Source organism: Polistes dominula, unplaced genomic scaffold (genome assembly GCF_049000335.1).
Source record: "Polistes dominula isolate Pdom_NZ unplaced genomic scaffold, Pdom_raw_medaka contig_79, whole genome shotgun sequence".
Classification (NCBI taxonomy): Eukaryota; Metazoa; Arthropoda; class Insecta; order Hymenoptera; family Vespidae; genus Polistes; species Polistes dominula.
This window is the reverse complement of record NW_028300916.1, coordinates 1,198,510-1,219,893: the sequence shown is the minus strand read 5'-3', so window position 1 is coordinate 1,219,893 and position 21,384 is coordinate 1,198,510. Positions and strand designations below refer to the sequence as shown.

Sequence of the window (21,384 nt, the reverse complement as noted above, 5' to 3'; positions counted from 1 at the left end):
GAAAAAAAAAGCGTATTCGTAAAAGTATTTTCACATTGTGTGTAATTAGACAAATCTTAATTGTCGCGTTTTCTACCATTTACAACGATGCTTCTTATTGTTTGCTGTTCGCGACATTTAGCGATAGGACGATCATCATCGCGATTAAACAAATCCTCGAATCGAATGTCGAAATATTTCAAAAGACATTTTCAACGGGCTAATTAATTGCTAAAGAAAATTGGCATTGATCCTATTTAATTAGAAATTATGTGTAAAACTTAATACGAATAAAATGTATATATATATATATATATATAAATATATAATTATAAATATTATATATTATAAATATATAATTATAAATATAAATATTAATATAATTATATATTTATATATAAAATTATATATATATATATATATATATATATATATATATATATATATATATAATTTTATTAATTATATTTATTATTATTAATATATATAATTATATTAATATATATAATTATATTAATATATATATATATATATATATATATATAATTTTATTAAGCATTGCGTATACATAAGAACTTAAATATATATAATATATAATTTAATATGCAATCAAATATATAAGATATAATATATAAAATATTATATATAATATTATATAATACGTATATATATATAGTCTTTGAAGAGTATCTAAAAGTAAAACAATAAATGTTTAGGCCTTGTACTTTCATATTCTCGATTGCGAGAATAATCTAATGGCAGAGAGATTGTCGAGAAGAAGAGGGTTGAAAAATTCAAAGATAAATGCTATTTAATATCCACTTGATAAGAAATTATTACAAACAAGTTTGTGAATGAACTTTAATGCAAAAGAAAATACTTTAATGCGTTCATTATAAATTTTCAACGGAAAACTTGAAATGAGGTCGTTTGAAAAGAAAAAAAAAATAAATAAAAAAATAAATAAAATGATAAGAAAACGAAAGGTGCGAATGACCTGGTAGATAAAATAAAATCGATAACATGAATATTGTTCAAAAGAAAATTCTTTTTAAATATAAGAAATTTACGAATTTTAATAAGATTCAACACACACACACACAGAAAAAAAAAAGATTTTTTGTGAAAAAGAAAAAAGAATTAAATATTTTATTGTTTTTTTTTTCTCGAATTTTTCGAGTGTCATGGAATTGCGTCAGAATCAGATTTACGTCAGAAATGATAAATATCGATTGATTATTATCATCAATCGATCAGATAAATTTCTATATTGACTATTTTATTTTTTGTAGAAAATTAAAAGATACAACAAAAAAATAATAATTAAATTGCGTAGGATGTGAAAAAAAAAAACACGTGTATTAGAGAACAAAGTGTGAACATTTGATTTGAAGGTCAATCGGAAATCGATTTTCTTGTTTGAACTTCGCACTATCCATGCTTTTCTCGAGGACTTTCTCCCCTCTTCTTCTTTTCATTAAACGTGTTGAATTCTCCTACAAATATATTACATTATACGTAGATCTGTTTCTCGGATAGCGTCAGAACGATAACGGTTAAAAGTAAGAGAGAGAGAGAGAGAGAGAGAGTGAGTGAGAGTGAGTGAGTGAGTGAGAGAGGGAAAGAGAGTTGGTGAGTGAGAAGGAAGCGAGGAGAAGGAGGAACGAACACCACATCGTTTATGTATTTATCGAGATATCTGCAGACATAGCGTAAGATATAAAGGGCACCTAGAATACGACGTAGCCAGTCTTCATAATCAATTTAGATTCGTTAACATCGATTTTAAAAAGGGAAATTAATATTTGAAAATTTGGAAAAATGCGGTAAGTGATTTTGTGTTTTCATATCTTATTAAATATATATCTATATCTATATATATATATAATATATATAATATATATTTCCATATATATGAAATTAAATATATTAAAATATATAAATATATAAAAAAAATAATATTCCAAATATATATATATATATATTTCCGGTAATGAATTTTAGAATTCTTAATGCCAAGTAATAATATATATATATTAAAAATAGATACTATATATATAATAATAATATAAAAATAGATAAAAAAATATGTATATAAAATTATATATTTTTTTATCTATTTTTATATTATTATTAGTATAAACTAAATAGTTTATATTTTTCTATATATATAGTTCCGGTAATGAACTTTAAAGTTCCTAATGCCAATTAATAATAATAATAATAATATTATATGTATATATATATATATATATATATATATATATATATATATATATATATATATATATTTAGATCTTTTTTTTTTTATTATTATTAGTATTCATTGTATAAACTAAATAATTTATATTTTTCTATAGAATTTGGGTTTTGGTAACTACACTTTTGATAGTCAGTATACTGACTTCAGAAGTATTCGGAAAGGAGTCAAAATCTGAGACAAGTGAAATTACAACTGATGATCAAAATTCAGAAAAAAAGGAAACAATTAAATCCGAGTCAAAGTAAGTTAATGTTTTAAACTTTACTTTTAGACTTACGTTTCATTTTTGTATCTTTGTTCTTATTTTTTCTTTTTCTTTTTCTTTTTTAATGTAACAATTCTTAACGATTTTGTTTTTGAAATAAATTGTTTCAGGAAAGAAACTTCTTCGGACAAGGAGGAAAAGCATTTAGAGGGGAAAGATAAATCGAAGAAAAAGAAATCATCTTCATCTTCTTCCACTGATACAAATCCTGAAGTTGGTGACTCGGTTAGATCAAAGGAATCGAAAAAGCATCGAAAGAATCGCAAGTTGAATCATACGGTTCATGGTAAGCATAAGAATAAACATGGAAAACAAGGAAAACAAGGAGAAGAGTCAGGAAGTTTTCTTGATCAGAAAGAACGACATGAGAAGGAAAAGTACAAGAATAAAGGTATAAATGGACAGCCGAATAATAATAAAAAGCATAATAAAAGATTAAAGAAGGATTTGAAACATGTTAACGAAATGAATAAGGAGAACGCTGAGTCAGATTATAAACAATTTGAAAGTTCCGATTTTGATGTTGTCATTGAAAATAATAGATTTCGTAAAAAACAAAAGACAAAGAATGTTGCCGATGAAGTCGATTTGACGATCGAGAATAAAACGAAATCAGATCGTAAAAAAAAAACAAGTGTAAAAATTGTAAGAAAGAAAATGTTGAAGAGAAATCAAACGTGTCAGATAATGAAGAAGAAGAAGAAGAAACAGGTAAAATGAACAAGAAAAAGAAACGTAGCGTAGATAATAAGGTAGATAAACAAAAATCGAAGAAATTATCTAATCGTCATCAAAGAGAAGCACCAGAGAAAGAAAATGAGAATGAGTATGATGTAGAAAAGGAAAAATTACCATCTTCAGCGGAAAATGAAATCGAGTGTGATAGACACGATTGTTATAAGAAGGAAAAAAATGTCGTAGAAGAAATAGATGAATATTAAAATTTCAAAGGTAAAGATTTTTCTTGATAGTTAGAGAAATGGAAAGAGATACAAAGAAAGATTTCTCTTATAGTTTCATTATTAGTCGTTAGATATAGAATTCAAATGTGCCTGATACACTCAAGAAAACGATAAATACTTAATGTGACATATTTTATTTATTTTAATCTATTTACATAATGTTACCAAGTTCAAGATATACATCTACTTGAGTTGTTATTTACATCGTCGAATTTTTAATCTTAACAGTTGTTTAGAATAACTTCTTACAAGTCATTTATAAGAACTGGATGTGCTGTAACATAAAACAGAAAACAAAAATAATATTTATACTTACACAAAGATTTTATTATATTTTTATATATATTTTCTCTTTTTATTATTTATTCAAATATTATGTCTGCTGATAATAGATTATTTTCAACACTTTGTCGATAATTATGATATACAACGCCATCTATGAGTAAGACTTTTTTCTTATAGTTAACTTTGAGTAAAGTATATATATTCAAGGGACAATATCATAATCATCATTATCGACCAAGTATGAAGTATTGTCTGTCTTCACGAACACACACACACACAGGTGTTATTCAGTTTTAAAATAAACAATAAATAAACTATAATAAAGTTTTAAATATAGTTAACTTTCACGAAATGTATTTCAAATGTAATCTTGATATATGTCAAATTTCGAAGCATCATATAACAATAATATTTTATACTTACAAATGGATTGTGCCATGAAAACTGCTACCCAACCAGTACCAATGTTATTCACTGTCGAAGTATATTCAACGAGTATTCTATTTCCTTCTGCTTCGAATCTCGCTGGATCGTCCTGTAAAAATAAAAGTACAAAATAAAACGAAATAATTTGAATTTTAAAATAATCTCTAAAAAGAGAAAACAAAAAAAAACTCACCCCTCCACAGTAAACATTTCTCAAAGCACGTTCTCCGTCTTTAATGAAATCATAAATTTTCACGTTGTTACGTTCGCAAGTTTTTTTAGTTCCAATATCGAAGAAGGTGAATTTGAGAAAGATTTTAAAATTTCGAGGAACGCTAACGTCCCAAGTACACACTGTATTATTTCTATATATGTCTGGGTACATCGGTGATGTGAAAGATCCGCCATAATTAAATATAGTACCACCACAACCACGTCCTGTACAATAAAATAGTCAAAGGTTACTTGTACGAATTCAATTTGAATATTTCATTTTGATATATTAATATTATTCGAATGAATTTTTGATTATTACAAATACCTGCGTCTGTAGTAACATAAGTTATGTCATAACCATCATAAGTGCTACTTTCTTCTGCCCAAGAATGTAAACTGAGTTTATTGCCGGTACTGAAAATTGGATTTGGAATCATCGTACCGCAAACAATTGCCAAAACATTACCGCTAAAATCTCCTTCGCGAATCTACAATAAAAGTATTATAAAATTCTAACACAGTTCTTATGATAATATTAAATTAAAAATATTAAAGGATAATTTTGTTGTCACCTGTAAAGCATTACGCGTACACTTTTCATCATCGTATAATCTGAAATTATTGAAATATAAGGAGATCGTACGATTTGGCAAGGTGGTGATAGTTATCCAGCAATTTATGATTCCTTGATGAACGATTCGACCTTGAGTTTCACTTGCCGTATAATTTCGATCACAATTAGACGTACTGTATTCGATTTTAAAACCTTTTCCTCGTGAGGATGTTTTAAAGTAGACTTCAAATGCACTGCTGTAACTATAACACAAAGATCATTGATCAAATTGATCAAAAATATTTTGACAATTTGTCCAGTCTTATCCTAAGTTAGGATAATAAAAAAAATGATTTACCTGTAAAAGTCGAAGGGTTTTTCTTCTCCACAAAATTTGTATAACGAAGTGGGATAACGACTTCCCTGTAAAAAAAAAAAGAACAGAAAACTATAAGTTGAACAACAAAATTTCTCAACATCAATTTATTCATTAATTTTCTATTTGATAATTGATACAAGATTTGGATGATCAAGATTATTAAATCTTTTTTGAAATATCGGGGAAAAAATATTGAATATCTTTGAAAATACGTAGTTGACACTGTTGTGAAGACCGGTAACGTAGTCCCACGTCATGTCAAATTCTTTAGATTAATATCGATGACGTCAGAACTATTTATAAGTTCAATGATAAATTCAAGGAAAATTCTACACCTCAAATTAAAATCTGTAGTCAAATATTGATAACGTAGTTCTATACAATTTAATATTAAATTTTAATTGTTAATTTTTTGGGTTCAATTTCGTTAAATGTTTATTATGTTTTCTTGTGAAACTTATTAAATATTCTATAGTATTATTTCTTAATTGAATAATATATTTCATATTTCAAAGTATTATATGCTATATTCAGTTAAATAATGTAAGCCGCGATTGTGTTAATATTCATTATTAATTTGTATTTAGAAGTTAATTGTTTTTGGCTCAAAGTTACGTAAATATTTCTGTAATTATTAAAAATTTTCGGACAAAAGAGGAATAAGTATCAATTAACCATACCGTTTCGACATCTATCGGATATTTATTCGTGCCAGAGTAGATGAATTCCTCACCGAACCCATGATCGATGTACATTACATTCTGTAAACAACAAAATTTAATTTATATTATTGGAAGAGAAAAAAAATAGAGAGAGAGAGAGAGAGAGAGACAGAGAAAATATATAATAATACATAATCATATATTAATAATAAATATTATAAATATTTATTAACTATTTCAGTTACCTCGGAATCCATGATTGCCAGATACTCGTCTTTGCAATTTTCCGAATTTGTCATATTAAATTCCAACAATCTGATTCGCATTACACCATTATTTTCTCTAGAATTCTGCAGAGTCCAATGACAGTGAATACCAGGCTCATAAGGATTGGGATATCCAGGAGATGTTAAATAATTTTTGGTATTTTCAATCGTCCGATACTTCGATCCGCAGGGTGCTGGAAAATTGAATCAGTTCGTAAAACGTTATTTCGTTTGGTCAATTCGATAAATTCGAGAAACCTCTTACAGTTTACAGCTTCCAATGTTCCGATTACTCCGGATCCTTCATTGGTACCATCGCTGACGAATCTTATCCATAATTTATGTGAATTTGACATTATTACTGAAGGTGCTACCGTTCCACATATTTTGTCTAATAATTCCGAATATTGTCCTCCCCCATCGTGAATCTTAAAATGTTAATAAGTTATCAAAAATATTGAAAAAAAATTGATGACAACGAAAAAACGATTTACAGTAGATTTCAGTTCAAATTCCTATAACTTATCAAAGATTTTGCAAAGCGTGTATTAACTTATATTTTTATTCACGAAAAAAAAATAATAAAAAATCGTATTATATACAAAGAACATTTTAGTAGAACAATTTTGTACAACAACGTTTCTATAACGCGGAATTCAAACAACGCGTAATGCATTGGCATGTTATACAGGAATTAACTGTATCTTACTTCCAGATAATCGTCAGGACATGGGTCAGAAACAGTATAGTTTCTTGGATTGGTTCTAACATCCATACTAGTGATCGTTAGTTTAATATTTTTTTCATCTGTAGTAAAGACTGTCCAATGACAATCTTCTAATGAGTTGTACTTTGCACCTCTCTGAGTTCTAAAACTCATTGATGTAATACTTGTTAAATTGAGAGTACCACCACAGCCAGCTGCAGGACTGCTACCGAAAATGACCTGAAAATTTGTTGTTAAAAATATTTATTTAATGTTTAATTAATGTTCATTAAAACTTCTTCGTTTTTATTGATTTTATTACCTTTGCAACGAAACCTTCATGATTCGACGAAAAATCAGACATGAAATTTACTACCATGTTATCTGCATCGGTTTTGAAGACAGGTAAATTATTTGTTAAATTGCCACAAATTTTTCCCATTAATTTATCCGAATTGATTGTATCGTTTTCATAAACGGCAACGTAATCGAAGTAACACCTTAAACAAAAATCAATTTTTTGGCATATGTGTGTTTTGTGAGAACAAATACGAATACAAAAAAAAATGTCCCTACTGTGGGCTATATTCCACAACGAATTTTTCAAATCGAACTATGATGCTTTTATCCTTTGGAGCTTTAATCAACCATGTGCAATTCATATGATCAAAATATTGCTGTTGATTCATCAAAGGTCTTATTTCCGTTGGACTGGTTATTATTCCACCACAATCTATTTTTTATTATCAACGTAATAAATGATATTTTATTAATAATCATGTATAACTGTCCAACAAACAAAGTTTCTTTTTCTTATGATTAACAATTTAACTTACTACTTGTAAAGTACTCGAATTGGAATCCATTTCTTTGAATAAACGAATCAGTTTTGAAAATGATTTCCATTCGTGACATTGATCTTTGCAAACGTGGCGAATTATTACCACACCAAATACTTTCCGGAGAATCGAAATATCTTGTACCTTCCGTGATGATTGTCAAATTATCGAAACGACAATCTCCTCGACCTGACACTTTAAATTAGTGAAATTTTATAATAAGTAAGTTTTAATATCACTCGTAATATACTTACTCTGTTCGATTTCAAAATCAAGAAATTGAATTACGATATCTTTGTCCTCGTCGGCAATGAGAGTATAATTGCAATTCAAGTTACGCCGATAATATTTCGGATATCCTGGTGACATGATGATCTTTCGTTCTTCTGTTACTCTGAAAACACCTCCACAATTTTCGTTCCAAAGTGCACGAAAACCATCCCCTTGTATGGCTTCGTTCGAACGAAAGATAACTTTCATTCGATTACTCGTAGAATTGAATGGCTTTGGCATGTTTCTTCCACAAACTTTACCCAATTCGGTCCAATTTCCATGAATATTATTATGTTGTAGTTCCCAATTTAATACCTATGACATTCATTGATTTATCAACTTCATTTGAAACCATATATTGAATCTGATTTCCAAGTTGTAAATATTTGAACATTTGGATGGGATATAAATCACTGTAATGTACCTGTACATAATCGTTCTCGCAATTAGTGCTGGTTTCTAAATTAAATCGATCAACAAAAATTAAACCTATGTGAAAACCATTCTCCGTCATTATTTCCCACGTGCATTCCGCATTGTTTGGATATTGTTTCGGGAATCTAGAAAAAACAATTATTATTGTTTATCTATAATAAATACATCAATGTAAGAAGGTAAAACTTTACTTAGGTGAAGCAATTTCTTTGTTGAATCCTCGTAAAGCACCTCCACAACCATGACTTGCTAATTGAAGATTAATTTCAAATTCACTCGATCCTGGTTCTTCAGCGTAATATTCAATCCATAATTCGTTTGAAGTGCTAAGTATATCGGATGGTTTTATGTCACCACAATAAGTACCGACTTCTGGTGAGGTTGGTCCACCGTTTCTAAAAATATTTATTTTCAAATAACAACATGTACATTTTTTTTTTGAATAAAGTGAAGTAACACATACCTGACTATAATATAAACGTTATCGCATCTTTTAACCAAATTGAGTTTGGTGAAGGTAAGATTGATCATTTCACCGTTATCCGCATATTTGACATGCCAGGCACAACTTATAGGATGTGAATTATTCCAATTCTTTGGTTGGGTTATTGTGTGTGATGGACCTCGGAGGATACCACCACAAGGTGCCCATTCATACTTTAGATTAAAGTTCATTTTTCTCATAGTCGAAGCACTGCTGTTTAATATCTGTTAATTATTAATTAAATTCGTTAAATACTTCAAAATTAATCAAATGGATTGCAGTATTATTATTATTTAATAATTTGTCTTTAAAAAGAAAGTGATTTGGAAAGATGGTATGTACGATGTGTCACATTTGTCTTTTAAAAAATGTATAATTAATAATATGTAAAATATAGGATCCAAAATTTGATATCATTTTAGGGTTGTTAAAAGAGAAATATACAAATAATTACCGTCAATGTATTTTCAATCAATGGACTTCTAAGATATTTCAATTTCGTTGAGTTACCACAAATTTTACCAATGCCTGAAATTAAACAAAAAAGATATATTTTTAGATTAGAATTTGAAGAATTTATTGATTTCATCGTATTTACCTTTTAAAATAATAGAATTGTAAGCGTAACATTGGCCAATAAAGCCAGTAGCTTTAAGGGTCAGTGTTAATCCTGTATCATTGGCAGAATTGATTAAAAGATCCGGTGGTTTGATCATCCATTCGCATAAGTATGAGGTCATATTGTAGGGAGCAGGTGGAGCTTTGATTTCACCTTCATAATTGTTAAGTATTCCACCGCAAGCTAAAATGATTCAATTGTTAACACGAAATATAAAATAAAAAAAAAAATAAAGAACTCATTTTCTCTTTCTTTTTTTCTTCTGTTGAGAAATTTAAAACATACGCGCAGGTGCAACAGCCGAATATCGAAGTTTAAAGCCCCTATAACCAACTGGTGCCCAATAACCGATCATCATTGTATTACCGCTACTTTTAATTTGCGGTACATCTGTATTACTCATTAAGGTTTGAATTCTCGATTTCATATGGAAGTCATTGTAAAACTAGAAACAAATTACAATTTTTTCCTATTACTTTTTCTTTTGATTTGCTTTTGTTTTATTTTCTTATTGATTTTAATTACCGATAACGAATAACTCGGTCCAAACGATTTATCAACAGAATCGAGATCTAAAATATCCACTACAACTTGAAAACCTAATGGTAATCGAATTTTCCAATCGCAATATCTATAAAAATAATAATAAAATTAATATTGAAATATTAATCGTATTGTATTTATTTATTTTGCAGATTGTATTGTACCTGGAACGTGTTCTTAAATTTGGATATCCAGGTGATTTGATTATACCGCTCATAGCGGTAAGTACACCACCACAAACTGTAAATAATCACAAAAAAAGTTTAGTAATTAATTAATATAATTAAAAGTTTTTTTTTTTTAAATATTTCTTACCCTCTTGGCTGGCTGTATAATTTAAACTAAAGCCTCGGAAAAGGACATAATCACGATTATCACTGTAAAAAGTGATGAAAGCCTCGTTATAGGTTGTCTCGATGATGTTTTTTGGCAATTGAGTTCCACAAAATATTCCAAGAGTTTCGGAAGCTTCAACGATTCAATTTAATTATGAACAAAATGATTGATTTCAATTTGAAATAAAGTTCTTTTAATTGCTATTATTAATCTACCTGTTTCATTGCCAGGAACTTGTTCGGTTATTTCTATGTAATCAGCTGATTTACAATTACGACGAGTTGGAAGATGTAAATCACGGAATTGAATTTTCAAAGTGTGCTCTGCCGGACCAATTATCCACCATCCACAGACTTGACTTTTAGGGTAGGAGTTAGGATAATTCGGTGAGCTAAGAGTACCTTTCGTACCTCTCAGAATACCACCACATGCATCTATCACATAATTGACATATTTGTTTGTGTTTTCTCATAAATATATTATTTTAGAAAAAAAAAAATAATTTTAAATTTGAGATTTACCTCCAGCTGTAATAAGAGCTTTAAAACCATTCTTTGGTTCAGGTATGTCAGTATAAAATTTGATATACATCATGTTTCCTTTCGTTGTCATAGTACTTGGTGCCATGTCTGTACAAAATCGTCCCATTGATAATGAATCATCCAATCCACCATCTCTTATTTCAACATATTCCTTTTCACAACTACATAATTACGAATTGTTTGTTTATCATTGTGTTGTATTACCATTGTTATACTATCTAATGAAAGGAATCTTACTTTTTACTAGTAGTCAAATCAAATCTGCCTATGAAATGAATCGAAATTCTTTCGCCGTCAGTTGCCATAATCTTCCAAACACACTCGGTATAGGGATGTGGAATGTTTGGATAATTTGGGCTATTTATTTCTAATTCTTTGTTTTCGTTTGACAATGTGAATTCTCCACCGCAATCCATGCCCTTTTCACTGGGAAATTTGTTATCGTTTAAAAACATTTCAATAATCATTTATAAAAAAAAAATAAAACAATTTTTTTTTACCTATATTGTAATTTAAACATTAGATTTGTACTAATACCAACAGCACGAACGTAAAGTTTATTTCCAAGAGTTTCCAAAAGAACAGGTGTAGATGATATACTTTTGCAATATTTTCCATCTCCGAGTAAAGGTGATGAAACATCTCCACCATTTTTCAACTGTAAACTTGACAATATTAAAATACATATTTTCTTTTTTTTTTTTGTATTTTAATTAATTAATCATTTTTTTACCATAAGAAAATTGACATCACATGCGTCATTTTTCGTTTCTACTGTTGAGAGATATTTAATTATAACTTCTATGGTTCTACCAGGTCTTACAGTGACGACCCATTCGCAAGAGAAATGCCAACTTCTTATTCCACGTATGTTAGTTCTATTGTTGATTTCAATCACACCATTTGGTCCTGATAAATCTCCACCACATTCTATTAATAAACAATATGAAATATTAACTGAATAATTATTAACGGGAGTATTTCATTTTGGTCAAACTTACATTAATAAAAGGATGAATTTTGAATGCAATTCAAAATGTACTCACCTCTGTAAACTCTAGCAGAGAAACCCGTTTTGTTAATATAGGAATCCGTAACAAATTTAACTGTCATAACATTTTTGGTTTTTATGGTGGTCCAAGTAGAATTGGATAGACACAATTTTCGTTCGAGTACACTATTCTCAGTTGAAGTCAAAGCATATCCCGAATAAACAGCTATGTAATCGTAAACGCAATCCGTACTCTCTTCTATGTTCATCATACTTATTCTAATAACTAAATGAGTTCCTGGAGGAGAAGTAAAAATCCATGTACACTCAAGATTGTCTTCGTAACCATTTGGCCAACCAGGTGACCAGAGTGAATAACTATTGTTCGTGTTACTCATCAAAGCCACTTCTTCGGTACACTTTGATACTGTAAATCAAATTTCATAAATTTCATAATATGTAAACATAAGTTTGTTCAAATGAATTAATTCTTACATTTAATTTTTTGTAATTCCTGTTCATCTATGACATCTTTTGGTATTTGAAGCCAATTAAGATCAAATTTATCTCCGGATAAAATGGAATAAGCTTCCATGACGATGTAAGCAATGTTACTCGAAGTGACCAATGATGCAGGTGTCGTGTAAGAACAGTGTTCCAACAACACGGTTGCTTCGTCATTGTAACCATCGTAGACCTGAATAAAATATAATGAGGAAAAAATGATCATATCGTTAAACATCATTATCATGAAATATTTCTAGGTGATTACCTTCAATGAACTGGAACATAACGATGCTATATTTTGTATGTATACTTCTTTGAATTCCAATTGAATGATATATCCTACTTCGACTGTAATACGCCACCAAAAAGTGCCTGCATTTCTATAGAAAAGTGGATATAAGGGCGAGGTGATTCGACCCATTGGACCATAAAGTTCGTTTCCTGGTAAGAAACTATAATCTGCTAGAAATCCTTGAGCCGCACTTTCGGCATCGCTTTTGAATTTGATCCAAAGTTTACTCGAGGATGTGATCTGATCGATTTCTTGGCCACAGAAAACTCCTAATAGTTTACCGATTCCATTTTCCTCCCGAATTTCAAGATAATCCAGGTCACAATTTTTACTTTGTTGAATATCAAACTGATTAAAAGTAATACTTATTCTATTTCCAGGTGAGGTATTTAAAATCCATATGCATTCGGAATTCAGGGGATAGGAGTTAGGATAATTGGGTGATGCGATGGTTCCATGTTCAGATGTATAATTTCCACCGCAAGCTGTTAAAAATAAAAATAATTTGTCATTTATGTTAACGAGTTTGTGACATTTGAAGTTGTTTTCTATCTCACCAGAATTCAATACGCTATAAGTGGCGGAGAAATCGCTATGAAATTTGATTAAGCTGAATAGATGAATAGTTAGAGCACTTCCGGTACTCGTGATAGGTGGAGGTGTTTTATTATTGCACCATTTTCCAAGAACAGGTCCATCCATGTCTTCCCCTTCGATTACCTGCACGTATATCGTACAAGATGGATTTATCAATAAGTCGGGACTGATACTTATTAGGCGTGCTGGGGTCACATGCATGTGAGTGAATGTTAATGTCACGTGATCGGCTAAAAATAAAAGTAAACTTATAGATTTTGATATATGTTGTCAATACTTACAAATGAAAGAATAATTTTTAACTAACCAGGATTTTCTGCTATGAGTATCCAAGTACAATTTAGTACATAATCTTCTATATTGTCGCTGGATCCTGTGATAAATCCTTGATCCTTAACTACTATACGAGCACCGCATGCCGTTTTGTACGAAGCTTTGAATCCTTTTGCAGATACTATATTATCACTTCTCATAACTATTAACATTTCGTTACTGGTCGATACGTACGAGGGAGGAAGTTGATTTCTACAGTGAGTACCCATCAAATAACTATCTTTGGTTGGTCCATCGTATATCTAAAAAAACAAAATGATAGATGTTTGATAAAAATGAATTTCGTTTATCGAAATGTAAAGATCATTTTTCGTGATCGTACTTTTACATAATCGTCGGTACAATTTCTGCTATCCTCGATATCGAAGTCCTCGAACGTAACGTTTACAACGTGATTTTTATCAACTTGCAATAACCATTCGCAATTTTGATTATGGGGATAATTGAGAGGATAATTGGTTGTATGAATGATCCCTGAATTAGCTGTAAATACTCCACCGCATTGCAATGGTATACTTTTGTAGCTCGCTTTAAATCCGCGAAGAACGAAAACTGAATAAGATTCGAACGTGATGAAAAGTTTGTTGCCGGAACTTGTGTAAATAACTGGTTTATTTGAATAACATAATTCGACCAACTTCGGTGCATTTTCATCTTCCCCACCATAGATTTTTAATGATTTCAAATTACAAGTCATTTGATTTTCGATGTTTACCTGACAAATAAAGAAAGATTCAAATCAACATAAATTAATTCATTTACATTATTTAAACTACAATATAATTCAACACAAAATGAATGAAAAAAATGACAATTGTCTGTTTTTTGTTGTTGTTGTTGACTTACATCGAGTAACGTGAGTTCAATGCTATGGGTGTTATCGACTTCGATCAACCATTCGCATCTGAGATTGTCCTTGTTTCCCAAAGGATAACCGGGAGATGAAAATGTGTCCGAAGGTCTAGTCAGGTGTCCACCACAACCATCGACCATCCATTCCAATCGGAAACCATTTCCGGCGACATATTGGTCGGAAAAGAAATATACAAAAACTTGATGTTCCGATGAATGAATTTTCGGTGGTAGATTATCCGAGCCACAAAATTTGCCTAATTCACTATTAGGTTCATCATTTGAACCCTCTTTGATCTCGAGATAATCATAATCGCAGCTATTATTTCTTATATTTGCTACTTCCAAATCGAAATGGGAGAATGTCAAATTAATTTTGTTACCAATCGGTGCGTTGATTATCCAACTACAATTTTTCATGTGGTCATATACATTCGGGAAGTTAGGTGATTCTATGACGCCACGGAAACCACGTAACGTGTTGTGACACACTGTGAGAAAACAATGGAAATTTAATTAGAAATATATATATATGTAAATGTAATGATAAAAGTAAATATCGTACTAGTGTCATATTGAATGTGAAAACCACGAGAAGATATGGTAAAATCGCTACGAAAACGAATGGTTACTATGTTAGATGTTGTATTTATGATCTGCGGATAAGTAGAACAATATCGTTCGGCATTTCGTGTACGAGTTGTGCCTTCGGATATCTCCACGTAATCATATCTGCATTTTGCATGATGTTCCAAATTGAGATCAACTATAACAAGTTGTATTGTACTGCCTGAGGAAACTACGATTCTCCAAATACATTCAGCATTATGTCCGTATGGTTGAGGATAATTCGGTGATATAATATCACCTCTGGCAGACTTTAATACTCCACCGCATCCTAACAGATATTATTTTCATTGAAAAATTTGAAAGTAAAAAAAAATATTTACAAAAAGAAGAAAAAGACATATCTATGTTATCAATTTACCTTCCACCGTGTAATCCCAATCAATGCTAAAACCTTTTTCCGTATTTGAAGCATCAGATACGAATTTGACATATAACTTATTCGTTTGACTAACTATTTGATTTGGTCCATCTATACCGCAGTATCGTCCGATCAAAGGTGAATTTTCGTAACCACCATTTCTAAAATATATCAATAATTTCATTTAATTTTATCAAAGGATAAGATATTATTGAAAAATATAGAAGAAAAAATGGAAAACTTTTTTCATCGCATTCTACCTTATTTCCAAATAATCGAATAAACAGTTTAGATGACTTTCCAGTTCGAAAGTATCGACTTTAAGGGTAACTTTATGTCTGTTGGGTGCTTCGAGTACCCATACGCATTCCCTTGAACTCGGATAGTATCCTGGATAGTTGGGAGATCGGATAACACCACTTTGCTGTATGTAGTAACCACCGCAAAATTTGGAAGCATCGACAAAGACATAGGTAGCCATAAATCCGTTGCGTCTGATGCTCGAATCGGTCTCAAAGTATATCACTATCGTTCTGTCTCGTGAAGTGAGCGTGGGTGGTTTAGTACTTCCGCAATAACTAAAATAATAATTTCAATATTATTGATAATCAATTATTTTATCTATATTAATCTAATAAATAAATAAAAAATGTTTAAAAATTGACTAACGTTCCCATATGACTGTCTTGCGATTTAGAAATATTTTCATAAATGCTAACATAATCATTTTTACAACGTGACTGATATTCGAGATCGAATAACAACCAAGTGAGTTGTACGAAGTATCCTGGTGGTGCTTGAATAATCCAAGTACATTCTTCGTTATTTTCATAACTACTGTCTCCACCAGGTGATTGAATTATTCCGCTAGGACTTCTGTAGAATCCTCCGCATCCTTAATACAATAATGTGTGTGTGTTTCATTTTCAACATCATTTTCATTGGTAATAATAAAAAAATTAATGAATATTGATTTGAAACTTACTTCGATCTATGGACGTGTAATTAGCTTTAAAACCACGACCTTGAATGGTATTATCGCTTGTAAATATGAGATGCATGAAATTGTGAGTTGAATAGAATGGTTCGGAGGGTGCGATGTTGCTACAGAGGGTGGCGAGATTAGTGGAATTTTCGCTATCACCGTCGAAAATTTGTAAAGAATCAAAATAACAATCGTTAGACATTCCTTCTATATCCAAATCAAGAATGGTAAGAACGATGGCTTTGCTAGGTGGTAATATAATTTCGTAGGTGCAAGTTCTTGAGGCATGATAAGGATTTGGGTATAAGGGAGATGTAATGATACCCGTTAATTCGGTAAATTCACCACCACATAGGACCTCGTAAGACAAAGAAAATCCTTCCTTTTCAAAGGACCAATCACTCGTAAAAACTATTACTACACTGTTAGAATTTGATTTAATAGTCGGTGGCATGTCAGATCCGCAATATCTACCGATCAATGGCGAATCCGTACTATCACCATCGTAAATCTGAAACATACGAGTATTTTAAATCTTATCTTTCTATTCATGATTTTTCTTTATTTTCTATGTTATGATATATAATTGTGTTAGGAATTACCTCGACTGCATCGAAATGACAGCTTGTAGATTCTTCAAGACTGAACTTTTGCCAAGTGATTTTAATTTTTTGATCTGGCGGTAATTGTATTTTCCAATCGCAATTCATGTTTGCTCTATAAGACGACAAAGAACCAGGTGAATGTATTGAACCAACATCCGAAGTAAAAACACCACCGCAACCAGGTATACCTGATTTATATTCTCATTAATTTCACATTCTTTTATAAATAAGTATACGACTTTATGATTATAATATATTTAAACGTTTATACCTTCTACTGTTGAATAATGAATTTGGAAACCAGCATCTTGACCAGAATTATCGGAATGGAAATGAAGTGTAACTTCGTTTCCAGGTGAAGTTAAAGGTCCTGGCCGACTGTGATTACAATAACGACCTAAAGGTTCATCGTAATTCGTTGTGATCTGTAAGATAACAATATTAGCATACTCTATTTATGAAGAATTTTATTTTCAAATCAATAGATACAAACTTGGACAAAATCGTATTCGCATGTAGGGTGTTCTTCGAGCATCAGCTGTCCGAAATGTAATTGTATTCTTTTTCCCTCTCTTACCGATATATACCAATAACAATTTCTGTTAGGAGGATATCTTCCCGGATAACCAGGTGACGTTATTGTACCATAATCCTCTTCTAAAAATCCACCACAGATCGGTTCTATTGTATTCCAATGCAAAACGAATCCTTCGTGTGCTATGCTGCTGTCCGAGTGGAACCAGAAATACAATGAGTTGTGAGATGAAACGATGTTTCCATTATTATTGGGTAAAGTGTTACCGCAAAATCTGCCTATCATATGACTGCCAGCATTTCTACCATCGTGTATCTAAAAATAAATGCATATTTTGTTGTTATAAATTAAATTATTTTCTATTAATGCTAGGATCGATGTGTTTTCTATTTCACCTGAAGAAAGTCAAATTTACAATCGACAGAGTTTTCCAAGTTAAAACTCGTAAAAGTGACATTCAATACTTGAGTAGAATTGGTCACTAAAACCCAGGCACAACTAAGTCCATGTTGGTAATTGGTTCCACCAACAGGAAACTCTAAATAACCGACAGGATTTCGAGATACACCACCGCAAGTTTGTCGTTGCGTTTCACATCTGCTGCCTGTGTAAGAGTTAGGACAATCGCAGATCACTGCACCATTGGAGACCATGCAAACTCCATTGTTCTTGCAAGGATTAGGAGAGCAGGGATCGATTGGAGTATTGCATGTTGTTCCTGTGTGTTACATTAATGAGTCAGATCGTTTGTAATTTATTGAAATAAAATACTTGATTGTAAAGTTGAAAACTTTGAAATAAAAATGTTAAATTCATAGAAAGGACAATTATTATACCTGTGTATCCAGTATCGCATCTACAGAGAAATCCTTCGTAAGTCGAGATACACGTGCCGTGAACGCAAGGATGATTAGCGCATGAATTATTGGATATATCAGTTGCAGGCTGACATCCGTTCGGACCAAGTCCGTCGCCTTGATATCCTGCTGGACACCGGCATTGCACGTAAGAGCTAGTAAGCGCAGGATTTTCGATGCAGGTTGCTAAAGGGTGACAACCACCGTTATTAATCCTACAAGAACCAACATAGATACAGGAAACTCCATCTCCGTGGTATCCTGGAGGACACGGACCGCAGACCCTTGATCCCTGCGTAACGATAATTGACTTTACATTCCTCCATTTAAGCTTTCGGTTTAAAAGGGATTTCCAAGGATTTCTCTTACGAAAAGATTTTGCTTCATTAGCTTCTCGATTTGTTAGAATTCATTAACTTGTAAATTTTTGTTTAACTAACGACGGACTCCTTAATTCGAAAGTTCATTCGAAAGTTCATTCGATTGAAATAATAATTGAATTCTTACCATAGTATTAATACATTGTACTCGAGGTGCTGTACTACATCCCCCATTATCCTCCAAACATTCGTCGATGTCAGTACAGTAATAACCATTTCCGGTATAACCTCGAGGACAGGCACCGCAGAAAAATGTACCAGGTGCGTTGAAACACATGACAAGTGGATTTACGGAACATGGTGGATGTTTCGCCGCACATTCGTCTACGTCCTTTGTGCAAGCTGGATTCGTACCATCGGTTTCCCATCCCTCAAGACAAATACAGTTTTATCAAAATAGAAATATCAAGAGAATTTCTTATTACTTTTTAACATACTTGATCGCAAAGACAGGTGTAACCAATGACGCTTCCAGGTTTGGGGACACATACACCGTGTCCGCAAAGTTCTTCAGAATTTTGCCTACTACAAATGGCGGTCCTTTTTGTGCAATGTAGTCCATACCATCCAGTTTGACAGTCACATCTAAAAGATGAGAAATTTGTAAAAATTAGTAATTAAAAGAGAGGAAATGAATATTACATACCGATAAGATCCAGGCAAATTAATACAAGTTGCGCCATTTTGACATCCTAAATCTGTGCCAAGAAATCTAGCACACTCATTTACATCCGTCATACAATTTGGTCCCTAAACAAAAATTCATAATTACAATGTAATAATAATTAGATTCCAACTATTTTAAAAAACCTCCAACTAGGTTTTACCTCCCAACTAGAAAGACAGTGGCATTGGTATCCCTCGTAAAGATCTTGACAGGTACCACCATTTCCGCAAGGATTACTTTGACAAGCGTTTTCTTTTAGCTTTCTCTCGATATTTTGCACCGTCTCTTCTAATCTTCGTAACTTTGTTTTTTAACAAATTATCAAAGAATTGTTTTTTATATTTTTTTTACTCTCTTGCTTATTAATGAAATTTCATACTTACTCTTTCATTAGTACGACGTAAACCGTTTCTCGTAAAATTGTCATCCTGTAAACAATTTCTATGTAAAATAATTGTCTAACAAATAATTATATAATTAAGTTTGCAAATAATAGTTGATCGAATTACCCATTGTTTGCTCGGTAAACGCGAGCTGTTCCCTCCAGTACCTTCAAGCATAGCAATCCTTCTTTGCAAACCTGTAGGACCTTCAACGAGATTGATTAGCCTTACAAGATTATCCTCCACTTGAACGAGATACCCAGCTCTCAATCTTTCAAACAGACGTGTCGCATTTTGAGCCTGAAGAAAAGGAAATCTTTAATCTGAAATCTCATATCTGCCTGTGCTTTTACGAGAAAATGTATAAGCTTACAGCCAAAGCGACGTGAAGTAAATTAATTTCATTAACGTTGATATAACCGCTTCCTAATACTTTAAGAGTAATATTTCTATCCTTTGCGCTGGATATAATCAAATTACCATCTTGTGCTTCAAGAACTGGCCTAAAAAATACAAAATTATATGTTCAAATAATTTCTTACATTAATTACAAATTTGTAAAGAACAAATTTACCTTTCATCCATCCACGCAAATGTCAATCCCAAATACAGCAATAAGCTGAACAAAATTTTGTTCGAACCCATTTCGATTCGTTCGAATATTGACAAAAATGATTAATATTTATTCGAACATTTCGTCTTCCTCGTTTTTCGAAGATCCTTCCTTGAAAATCGTTTTTGATAGACTGTGCCGTAGTGAAGCACGATATTGAAAGCAACTACTGCTATCATCTTCTTTACAGTCGAGTGGGCGTTTTAGAAGATATTTATCGAACTCCTCCCAATATCGAATTACATTCATTTGGAAGCGTCAATTGTAATACACAATTCAATAGATATCAAAATATATAAATAAGATTAAAATTATAATTTATACGAATTTATTAAATTTATTTAGTGTTATTAAATCATTCGAAGGGAGCGCGCCAACTCAGAATCATCAAATCAAATTATGTGACTCTGTATTTGCACATATATCGATGTTCATGCGGATATTTTCATATATACCGATAAATATAAATGATAGTATGTAATATATAACTTTTCTACAAAGTATATCGATACAGGTATACGCCTTTCATATATATCGATGATAAGAGCAGGCGTATATATACGCCTTATAAGCGTATCAATGAACATTAGCGGGTGTATATATATACGCGTTATGTGCGTATCAATAAACATTAGCATTATTATTATTATATATATATATACATATGTATATTTAAACTCCTATATTCGTATATACGTTTTTCGATATCAAAGTTTTAAAGAGAATGTTTCAATTTACAGAGAAAAATGTGAATGAAATAAAATAA

At 31.2% G+C, this 21,384-nt stretch overlaps 2 protein-coding genes across 2 annotated transcripts; one reads left to right on the top strand and one right to left on the bottom strand.

Moving 5' to 3' along the window:
- The first annotated feature begins 656 nt into the window (after nt 1-656).
- LOC107074420 (uncharacterized) lies at nt 657-4,341 on the top strand. Its single transcript, XM_015335841.2, is given in 4 exon segments — nt 657-1,805; nt 2,340-2,483; nt 2,618-3,126; nt 3,129-4,341. Coding segments are annotated over 4 exon segments (978 nt in total). The 5' UTR covers nt 657-1,800; the 3' UTR covers nt 3,449-4,341.
- Nucleotides 3,588-20,650, bottom strand: Cubn (Cubilin). Its single transcript, XM_089170840.1, has 52 exons — nt 20,580-20,650; nt 20,379-20,508; nt 20,132-20,305; nt 20,006-20,050; nt 19,783-19,923; nt 19,602-19,705; nt 19,393-19,540; nt 19,083-19,325; nt 18,555-18,867; nt 18,114-18,436; nt 17,677-18,033; nt 17,455-17,608; nt 17,181-17,371; nt 16,579-17,089; nt 16,263-16,488; nt 15,854-16,171; nt 15,594-15,754; nt 15,171-15,503; nt 14,600-15,096; nt 14,076-14,468; nt 13,728-13,995; nt 13,381-13,650; nt 12,797-13,308; nt 12,520-12,721; nt 12,080-12,451; nt 11,767-11,963; nt 11,534-11,691; nt 11,271-11,459; nt 11,013-11,194; nt 10,707-10,925; nt 10,471-10,623; nt 10,320-10,395; nt 10,138-10,243; nt 9,898-10,057; nt 9,592-9,795; nt 9,448-9,521; nt 8,973-9,217; nt 8,701-8,904; nt 8,499-8,634; nt 8,056-8,389; nt 7,799-7,996; nt 7,539-7,695; nt 7,285-7,462; nt 6,966-7,202; nt 6,522-6,684; nt 6,236-6,450; nt 6,009-6,089; nt 5,308-5,372; nt 4,969-5,212; nt 4,722-4,884; nt 4,374-4,618; nt 3,588-4,289 (listed from the first exon to the last, which is right to left on the bottom strand). The coding sequence occupies exons 1-52, from the start codon at nt 20,648-20,650 to the stop codon at nt 4,113-4,115; spliced, it is 11,217 nt and encodes a 3,738-aa protein (XP_089026966.1). The 3' UTR covers nt 3,588-4,112.
- Nucleotides 20,651-21,384: the final 734 nt, after the last annotated feature.